General features: G+C 46.7%; 2 protein-coding genes across 2 annotated transcripts in view; one reads left to right on the top strand and one right to left on the bottom strand.

Moving 5' to 3' along the window:
* T265_01101 (hypothetical protein) overlaps positions 1-10,823 on the bottom strand; it is a gene marked incomplete at both ends in the record, with an annotated part of 68,509 nt that overhangs the window by 3,659 nt on the left and 54,027 nt on the right. The window contains 3 exons of the mRNA XM_009165044.1: positions 662-730; positions 7,058-7,204; positions 8,732-8,771. Coding sequence (XP_009163308.1) covers positions 662-730; positions 7,058-7,204; positions 8,732-8,771 — 256 coding nt within the window. The remainder of the gene's footprint in view (positions 1-661; positions 731-7,057; positions 7,205-8,731; positions 8,772-10,823) is intronic.
* T265_01100 (hypothetical protein) overlaps positions 1-10,823 on the top strand; it is a gene marked incomplete at both ends in the record, with an annotated part of 24,557 nt that overhangs the window by 6,133 nt on the left and 7,601 nt on the right. The gene's annotated exons all lie outside the window — the stretch shown is intronic.

Genomic DNA, 10,823 nt, shown 5'->3' with positions numbered 1-10,823 from the left:
AAATTAGCGAATATACACTCATTTGCAAATCAATTTGGGTGGGGCAGCCTGATGCAGTGCATTCAGTTGCCTGGAAACATCAAAACCTAGAGATTCAACTGGGTTCCGGGTAAGTCCCTCGAAAAACCAAATTAGTTTGCAAATGAGTGTATATTCACTAAAATTTACTCCGATAGAGCCCTACAGTAAATGGAGAAGCGAGCCACTCGAAATACCTACAGGTCACGTGAACAAGGTGCGATTAAATAGACATAATACACTACTTAGAAGGGCAAAACCGGTCGTGGGCTGTTGAGGAGTTCTCAGCAACCTTATGGGTAGTGTATTATATCAATACAATATGTCCCGAATCTGGAATAAGAGGCGGCTTAGTGAACCAGACTCAGTTGTTCAAGACATCAGCTCGGTCCCGGGTGAGTGTGTTTCGCTAATTTCTTTGAGGATGGCCTCAGTTGGTCATCTCATTTGTTGTTGTTTGAACATGAAAGTTCTTGTCGGTGATGCGGCAATCCAAACGAGAACGAGTCTACGATAACATGAGCTACGCGAATCGACCTTGCCCGGATCAATATGACAACCAAAGCGAATATGGACTAAACAATTCGTCGAAAAATAACAACACTTCAAGAAAGTTCGGTAGACAACAGTCTGAAATACCTACCTTCCATATCCGCAGATCCATCCAAAGTTTTTTGAATTCCGCGAATCCCAATGCACCACTCAAGTCGGCCTAGAGGGCAAGAAGTCAAGGTCTGGCGAAGTACACTGAGCACAGTCCATACACGAAATGCGTAGAAACACAATAAATGTAGCAGCACCGGCTTCGAGCCGTAGGTGGACGGATCACTTTTATCGATTCTGGTGCATCATGCCTAAGAGAGTTACCAATCTTTGGAGCTGATTGTCACAGGCAAATTTGAACCTGATCTTTGTCGTACGGTTTAAGGAGGCTCTTTTCAAAGTAACAGTCTGTTAGCCGTTTTCTTTCGTTGGAATAGGCCTCGGGTCCACTAAAGCTCCTATGAGACAGATCGTCCGATGTAACTCAATTTGTTAACTGTAGCTGGGGTGAAGCGCGATCCGATATTTTGCCCAATGTTTCAACCCTTGCTTGGACGCCCAAATGAGTCTACAGGTAACCTTGGATAAAGTCCATCAGTGAGTATCGCCGCACATTGTCTGGTAACAGGTGCGCTTTGCAGCTGCCCAGGTAATACCATCCAAGTCTTCTTCCCATATAGACTTAATAAGTGGGAATGGATACGCGATGCCGAAATTGCACGGCCAGTTGTCACAGCAGCGAAGAAAGAGTGGCAGCTGTTGTTAGGACGTCTGACCACGCTAGACCTTGCAAAGAGACAAAGGGCTAACAAACGTTGATCGACCCGGTTAGTATGCTCATTTTTGGCGGAAATGCTACGAAGACATTCGAACTGAAAGCACTATGGGCGAAGTGAAAAAGACTGGACATTATTTGGAATGGTAGGTGCTTCTCGGCGAAGCAACCGGAGTTTGCAAAACAAGGGAAAATGGACTAAACGGTCCAGTGTGGACTTGATTAGGGCCCACACATGGGGAGAAGCGCTTGAAATTCCAGCGGTGAGTCACAAAGCCCAGCAAAGTAAGCATTAAAGTTGGTTGTTGATCAGGTCGATTTTTTCGCCCAGCTTGGCAATTGACTTGCAAACGTTTTGCCATCATACAAGCAGACATCATAGGTGTGCAGCTGGATGGGTGCTTCCTCTTTATCTGAAGACTTCCTTGACGTGATTGGATAACTGGCGTTCTCCTCGATTTGTTGGTCCGTTCACGATCTTTGTTGCGCTGTAGTCTGTGTTCCTTTGAGTCGATTGGTTATCCCAGTGCCCCCTATTTTCACTAGTAACTTCTTTGGCTTTGATTGGCGGCTTCTCAATCTGCCTCGCCAAACATTGGAGTACTTGAATTCGGAGAGTCGGAAGTGACAGGAAAGCCAACAAAACAGGAAAGTTTCCGCAACTGGAAGGAGTATCGGGAACCTAAGTAGATTTAACGTCGTCCAGATAGCCAATATCGCCGGTGGCGTTTTCGAGCTAAACAAACAGAGGGGCTGCTGATTTGGACTTTTAAGTAGGCGGATTGTGGGGAGAGCTATGCATTGAAGGCAGTAGTTTGGATGCACGAGCGTTATTGAGAGCGTGTCGAGAGATGTATCGCAACAGTAACTTTAACCAGCCGATGTACATCTCATTTGCCGGTCTACATTTACAACTCCTGATCGAAACTCGACCAGGGGTGGTGGTAAATACACCCACCAACTCGATATATAATACAGATATGATAATAATACAGATACAATATATATATATATATATATAATACAGATCTCCAACAACGCAAAAGGATACATCCACGAGAGCAACCATGCTTCTGGCCGTTTCGCTGCTAAAGCCATTGAATGGAAATTCTAAAGAAACAAAAAAGGACATTAGGCTGAACAGCGTGCAAGACGACAGTAAATGTATACAGAGGATGGAAGAATAAACGGGTTAGGGATGGATGTGTTTTCAAAACTATACTAATCGTACAGCTGGGGGCGAGATGGTTCAGTGGTTAGAGCACGAATTTACTGACCGGAAGGTCCGTGGTTCGAACCCGACCTCTGCCTCTCGACTTCGCCTGTCTAGGCTTGGCCATCCTGGAAGTATCCCAGCCCTCTTGCTTCCTTCGAGTGGATTCGCCGCTAGGCACCGAAAGGGTGTTCCGGCTGAACGGCTGTTATTTAATCTTTCAGCTGTAACTGCTTAGCGGGTATGCCACCCGAAGGAAGCACACAAGGGCTGAGATTCTGCCAGTTTTTCCAAGCCTATTAGACAGGAGTAGTCGAGATGCCGGTGTCGTATTCGTACCACGGACCCTCCACCAAACAGTCAGGATGAAATCGCACCAGTCAAGAAATTGGGATAATTCGCACTGAAGCGGAGCGCGCCGCCGACTTTCACACATCGCTTTCATGCATGCGATGCGACCTAACTGAGTGAGCAACGTCGTGAGTGTGAACACCTGGCGAAACGGACAGAAATTCTCCAAACGCTTTGTGTCGTAGATCGTTACATTGAAATCTGGGTGCATTTCAGACTACGTCACTTTGACGGTCTACAACACAATCGTCTCACCCCTCTCGTAAATAGAAAATGGTGAAAAAGAGTGTCTAGACGCATCAGACACCAACCTAAAGGCTAGTTGCACACAATCAGGACAGTTAATGGGTCGTCTTTCGAGGTGTTGGGGCGTAGCTCAAGCGTAAACATGTTCGCCTGTGCAAACTTGGAAATTTAGATGCGTCCAATGTGCTTTGGGGGAGTGAAAGGAGGAAGGCCTTCACTGCGGAGTTATTTATTGGAAAGTGCCAACTGGACCGGTTACAGACTATTAGACAAGGAAGCAAAACTCTCATTTGCATCTTATTTACAAAAACTGGACATCCATGTTCTTCTGAACGCATCTTCTTGAACTTTCCCGGATATTCATTGACTCCAATCATCCATTGCTCAAATCCAATCAAAGGTCACAAAGCGACTCCACAAATTCCGCAACAGATCTCTTTTAAAGAGTCGCAAAGCAAAATTCCAAGAACAACATATACTACTCGCATGCTTTCCCATCAGTAGTATCACCGTTACAGGAGTGGTGGTAACACGCTCAGCTCGCATGTCAAAAATCCCGGCACAGTCCTAGGGCATGCACTACTGATGAGTTCGAATTGGAAGAAAACTTTTCTTTGGTGCTCTCGCCTGCCGTTTGGTGTGGACTCAACAGAATAATTGCACCCGTACAGGAGGAGAATGCAAACGAGAACGAGGTGGGTGCGAATTCCATAAATCCCGCAACTACCTACATCTTATTCGCGCCGAATTGGGTTCGAGCGTAAACGTTGGCGTGATTTATTGCAAGGGGTTCGCTTTGTATTTACTCCACATGGGCTGTCGCACTTGATGCCCAATTAGTCGAAAGTATCCGTGATTTAAACTCTCGCACACAGTCGCAGTAGTTGTTATTTGATGTCCACCTACTATTGGTGGTCATTAGTAGTTTCATCCAGCCTTGTCGGGTATAACCACCAAAATCAATGTCCACGTGATGACCGACCGTCACGTGAGCGAGTGACAGTGAAATCGGGCTCCAGATTCAACAATGCGACGACCACCTAAGTTGTTTGAGTCACTAATTTCTCCGACTTTCGTTCAAATTCTCAACATATCAGTCAAGACAGCCATCTTTTTTTAACTGAACTTATGAGTGATTTCAACCGATGCAGAAGAAACTTCTGAAACACTATTTTTAGTACAGAGATCCCCTGACTGGTATAATGACCACAACCTCTGGACCGCATCTAACGTGCATCAATCAGATCTTGTTTCAAGGTCACAGATGCGATGTTTTCAACTTTGGTTAGCACCACGTGGTTAGACCACGACAATAGTTCGTCTGTGTCAAATGGTGGACCTTCGTCATTGTTGGTGGATAGAGGAGGGCAGGAAATCGGGTGGATCGAAAATTCCGACGAATAGTCTGTTGGTTTGTCCCAACGGATGAGGTTCAGAAAACGACGTTTTTATCACAATCTCTGCACGTCAATGCAAGTCTTCAGATGTCAACGTGCGAAACCAGCCTGGTCGCGAGTCCCTCGTGCTTGAGATGAGCTCTCAGTTTGTATTTGAGAACCAGATGTGTCTGCGTTCCAAAGCGGATGCAAAGAGTCCCTTGACTGTTTGGACTACACATGAAGAACGGACAGGTCACTGACGTACAACACTGTGATAAAAAGTACGTTCTGTGCAATCCATGTGGCTGAATTCACTTGGTTTCAGGAAAAAGGGGACGATGATGGATCTGTCACGGCTCGTGATTCCGTTCTCATGGCGGGCAAACGTTGTTTGTTCAAATCAAAGGACATAAATCACTAGAGTTTAACACTTTTTCAATTGCCCTGTGCTATTTCGCGTCTACCGTTGCTCTTTTCTTAACGAGATTAAGTGAACTCAGTCAGAAACACGAAAAGAAATGGTGAGAGCTGACTGGTGTGGACAGATTGTGGTGAAGAGCCGCGAACTTCACAGGCACAACTTCGGCACAAATCGAAGTTAAGTTGGGAATAGCACTGGAGGTTACATGTCAGCCTTTGAAGTCAGTTTTTTCATCCTTGGAGCACGCAACACGACATCGGGCTAAAACTGGGCACACATTTAGCGAAATCTGTCTTGAGTGAACGTTGAACGAGGTGGAGAAAACCAAGGAAAACTACTGGTTTTAACGACTTTTTTCCGTACACTGTGCACACCGCTGGAGTATGCTTTTCGTCAGCCTGTCAAGGAGACGAAACACCATTACCTGTTGTTCATACATAACACCTGTCGCGAATTTAGCAGACATGGGGAAGTAAATCAAATAGTCAGCATTATGCCAACGGGGCGAATTTATTGACCGGAAGGTCCTTGGTTCGAACGCGACCTCCGCTCTCGACTTCGTCAGAAACACGAAAAGAAATGGTGAGAGCTGACTGGTGTGGACAGATTGTGGTGAAGAGCCGCGAACTTCACAGGCACAACTTCGGCACAAATCGAAGTTAAGTTGGGAATAGCACTGGAGGTTACATGTCAGCCTTTGAAGTCAGTTTTTTCATCCTTGGAGCACGCAACACGACATCGGGCTAAAACTGGGCACACATTTAGCGAAATCTGTCTTGAGTGAACGTTGAACGAGGTGGAGAAAACCAAGGAAAACTACTGGTTTTAACGACTTTTTTCCGTACACTGTGCACACCGCTGGAGTATGCTTTTCGTCAGCCTGTCAAGGAGACGAAACACCATTACCTGTTGTTCATACATAACACCTGTCGCGAATTTAGCAGACATGGGGAAGTAAATCAAATAGTCAGCATTATGCCAACGGGGCGAATTTATTGACCGGAAGGTCCTTGGTTCGAACGCGACCTCCGCCTCTCGACTTCCCCTGTCTAGGCTTGGGCGACCTGGCAGTATCCCAGCCCTCGTCCCTCCTTCGTGTGGCATGGCAGCTAGGCCCTGAAAGGGTGCTATAGCTGGACGACGATTCAGATGTCTTCGGTGGGGCGGCTCAGCGACCGCATGTGGTAAAAAACTGTTTGGACCAGACCAGCGCTGTTTAAGCATTCCCAAGCCGGTGTAGCACTAATGAGTTGCCCCAGAAGCGATATATCCGTTCAAAAAATTTTCTGAGTACGCCCTTATTGAAATGATTACCTCCGGAGCGTAGCTGTCCGAGTTTTCCCCTTGCAGAAAGGCAATGACCGACTCGTTCGGTCATTGGCTGCAGCGGCGCCATCATTTGCGGTGGCTTGGCCATCCACTACTCATATGCTAATCGTCTGGCGTTGCTCCGTGTTGTCCGCGTCTTCTTCAAGACAGCGGGTGACTTGGCGGAGGGATGCAAAAGAGATTAACGGAGAGATTCGGTGTTGTTGGTGCGGTTTGTCTTCCAGGATGCTCCTCTCTGCGCTTGGCTGGAGACAAAGCAAGAAGTGGCGAGTAACTGATGTCAGTGGAGTTCGTTCCATCAGTTTCCGGAGTGCTTGCTTGCGACAAGCTTGCGCCAGGTCCATCCCTCACCAACCTTTTCACCCTGAGGATGTAAATATAACTAGATAAATTTTGCTGTAGTGAGACAATATAGTCTCTGATGATGGTTGCACCCCCGCGTTTCTTTCCACCAGGCGCACTGTCGAACCAAATATTCGGTTACGTTCAACTAACCATAAGAAAGGATCCTTTTGCTACAGAACAGCTGTAATGTAATACCCTTCCGGTGCCTAGCTGCCATGCCACCCGAAGGAAGCACGAGGGCTAGGATTCTGTCAGGTCGCTCAAGCCTAGACAGGGGAAGTCGAACCTTCCGGTCAGTAAATTTGCGCCCTAATCACCAGAGCAATGTCGCCCCCCCCCCCCCCCCAACCAAGTAATAATACTCAACAAAAACTGGAGGCAATAGACGAGCAAACTAATAGCTGATAGAGCCATGTTATGACCAAGTCCAGTCGTACAGACAGTATACCTTTTGTGAACGATGCGTTGAGGATATCTCGCAGTTCCGTAGCCCGTATGTCACCAGACGGACCGGCGATGTCATTAAATGCCGCCTCTAATTTAAGCATGGTTTTATCGTCCACAGCCAACGTCGATATGCCAGTCTGAAACACAAAATTGGAAGCGTGTGTGAGTGAGGCTAGGATCGAAGCAACTCGATGCGTAAGAATGAGACAAAATCTAGAAATACACTCATTTGCAAATCAATTTGGTTTTCACGAGAGACTCAACTGAATCTCTCTACAACTGAATGTGCTACACACAGGCCGCCTCAGTTGGCACGACATTCGAGGTATCGCGGTATATTTTCATGAAGGAAACTATTCACAAGGTCGCTGAAAACTCTTCGACAGCCCACGACCGGTTTTTCTACCTTCTAATTCGGGCTCATCAGTTAGGCGCAGTCCCCGAGACCATGACCTACACAACTAACAATATTCTCATGCCACTGTTTTCGAGAAATACACTCATATGCAAATCAGTTTGGTTTTCACGAGCGACAGAGCACAAGATCTCCATGGATGGGACCTACGGGGACTCAGCTCACTACTAGTCAATGACACTGGCGGAAATGGCCCAGTTGCGCAGTCGGTGGCGCTTGTACGTCGCCTTCACACTCTCCCACTTTCCGGTGATCGAAACTGTAGCAGCTGGCACACAGTTCATAGCTGACCCATCGATTGATTGATGATTGACTGATTGATTGATTGCACAAGACTTCCGTCTGCACTTGCAATAAGTGACTTCTATTGCCCTGGAGAACGTCGCAGCCAATAGCGAGAGGAAAAGACATGTACAGCAGATGGATTAGCGAGTGACTTGTCAGTCACCGCCAGTGGACGACAAGAAAATCGCATCAGTAAGCCTGTTTGCGAAAATCATTTGTGGTCAGCTGACATTCTGCCATTTGAGTAAGAGTACCTTGCGCACCGCACAAACTAAACTGTAATTGACCATCATATCCAAGTGAAAAATCGAAAACCGCAGAGCCAAAGTTTCTGGGCGTATTGGTTGGACCATTGGCCACATGCAGTGGCCTGGCTAAATGATACAGGGGATGTGAGTAACTCTACCGAAAAAAGTGTCTGGATATGAGTACCCCCTGCCGGGGAACACAGAAAACGCTATTGATGGAAACAACCGAGCAAATGTCTCACCGGTTCACTTCCCGACTTTGTACACATCAGTTGGTAGTGAATACTCTTTCTACGGACAATAACTTGAAATGCTTCTGAACGCGTCGCAATCAGGAAAGAAAAGAATGAAAGAAATTGTTCAGCTGTAACACCCTTTTGCTGCCTAGCTGCCCTGCTACCCGAAGGAAGCACGAGGGATGGGATACTGCCAGGTTGCCCAAGCCTAAAGAGGAGTTGAGAGGCAGAGGTTGGGTTCGAACCACTGGCCTTCCGGTCAGTAAATTCGCTCTCTAACCACTTGGTCCATCTCGCCCCCATCCCAGCTTCCTGGGAGTTGATGCGTTAAGAAGAGGCACACGGAGGGCCGTCTGGACGAGGGTCAGGCAGCTCCGGCTGTTCTGTGTAGGCGAACACACTGCTAAAATGCATCCAGTAGGACAAATGGATTCAAACGAAGCGAACAGCTAGATAAGCTAGGATGCGAGCGGGACTTACCGCTTCATCGTGCGAAATCGTGGTTGGATCATCAAGTTCGCTGAAAATCAACAAGAATAAGCAATGGCATCAGCATGTGAAGACGCTGTGAATCTGACTCATTTCAACGAAAATTGAAAAAAATCTTTCCCCTGTGAAATCCGGCCCAACCACAACAATGAAATTCTCCCGTGCGAAACCTCCGCTCGCGGCTATCCACAGAAGCCCATTTCTACTATTCTCAAAGATATATTTATGTTGGAACCATGTCAATGGTTTGAAAAGGGGAAAGGGAACAACTACTCTTCGGATATCAGGTTGGACTAACCCGTAAGTTATCATCATCGTTATCATCATTGTCAGCTGTAATAACCGCGTACTTGTAGTACAGTGATTGTAGCTACCACACTTTTGTTCACCGATGATTTGGGGGGGGGGGTAGGTAGCTGCGCATCGGAGGCTGGAGCTGATAAATTAGTGCGTGAATACAGCACTGTAGGTGGACTGCTAAGTGGGGGGATTGGGAAGGGAGCTATGCATTGAAGGCAAATGCTTGTATGCATGAGCGCCATTGAGGGCGCAACTGAGCCATGTCTGACAATGTCTTTAACCATTGATATGGCTCGTCCGGGGGTTCCCATCCAGGAAGACGGCAATGACCAGCGCAGCTGAGTTTGCTGGTAATGGCTTTTATGCTTCGCTGCCAAGCCATTGTTTGATCGCCTCTGGTGATCGAGATTGCCTACTTATCTAAGAGGAGTATGTTTCCACACTCTTTAGGGAAAAATCAGCGACAGTTGGTCTGTGAATGCTGAGGTACATTCATGCCAAATTTGCAGTTTACGATTGGCGGCACAGTACAGTGCATGCACACATTCCGCAAAAGCCACAATGAGCTTTAATTTGGAATTATGTGACCCAAAAACTGCATTCATTAGACGTGAACTGGTAATGATCTTTAACAAGGTATGGCAATCTTTCAATAAAAGAACAAACCCTGAAAGTGGACAACACCGTTTGTTTCGGTTCAATAAAGGTTACCTAGTCTCCAAAGTCCATTATTTTGTCCCCGAGTGCGTGGTTTCAAACTCCCAAGGGAGTCCACCGAGTCAGAAAAGGCTCGGTTATTATACAGACACTGCAAAATTCGTGGTTGATGGAAGATCGCGAGCGAGATGTATTCGAAAACCAAATGGATAGATTTCAAATCGCAGACATTGCTTTCTGAGAAAGACAAAAAGGCCCTTGTCCCACAGTGACCTGAGAAAGAGGCTAACACGCATCTGCTTCAAACACAGTTTCTCCGTCGCCACATGCGCATTGAATTCTCCCCCGGTTTGAGCTATTCTCCTAAGACCATAAATTTTGACCCTATTCAGTCAGCGGTCGCTTGCACATGAAATTTTGAAACGAGTGCAGCTTGGCTACTAAGTCCGGACATGCGGCGGGTTCCCTCCCCCAATGAGCACGCTAGTTCAGACGTATTGGCGACTGTAATTATCCATGGGATCTGTTGGGAATAGGATCTTTGAAAACTATAGTCCATGAATATAAACGAGATTCTCTAAGCAGGATGGTATAATGCCAGATGGGCCTTATACTCGACGAAAACCTCCGGCATTTGCATAGCCACAGTTGAGGGAGAGAAGCTTTCCATTGTCCAAATATTAAAGTCTAACGTAATCTTGCTCTGGGCACAGCAAATTTGTGCACTGAATTTCCCAGGAGAGGTTGCTTTTCCTGAAAGGCTACACCAAGCCTATTTGTCGGACACAACCTAGTGCAAATGGACGCTGAATATGAGTCACTTCCAGAAGAGCTCATTCGTCAAGTTTTCTATTTTAGCGAAGCTGCTACAATCGCTATGGGCACTGTGGTTGTCAGCTAAAAACCCACAAGGCCTGCCAGTAGTGAAACGTGTTGCCCTTTTGATGTTCTCCCGTTCAGTAACCGAGGGCAGCATTGGTGACGTTACACTATCCATCATCATCGACGGCATGACATCAGTGTTCAACACCGATGCTTCACTGCCGTACAACCATGATTTATTTGAAAGCCTTATTGTAGAGAAAAGAGTAAAGATGGACGGGGAAGGGACTTAGTGCTAGCTTAC

This window comes from Opisthorchis viverrini, assembly GCF_000715545.1.
Source record: "Opisthorchis viverrini unplaced genomic scaffold opera_v5_11, whole genome shotgun sequence".
Taxonomy (NCBI): Eukaryota; Metazoa; Platyhelminthes; class Trematoda; order Opisthorchiida; family Opisthorchiidae; genus Opisthorchis; species Opisthorchis viverrini.
The sequence above is the reverse complement of the archived record's forward strand: the minus strand, read 5'-3'. Positions and strand labels throughout refer to the sequence as shown.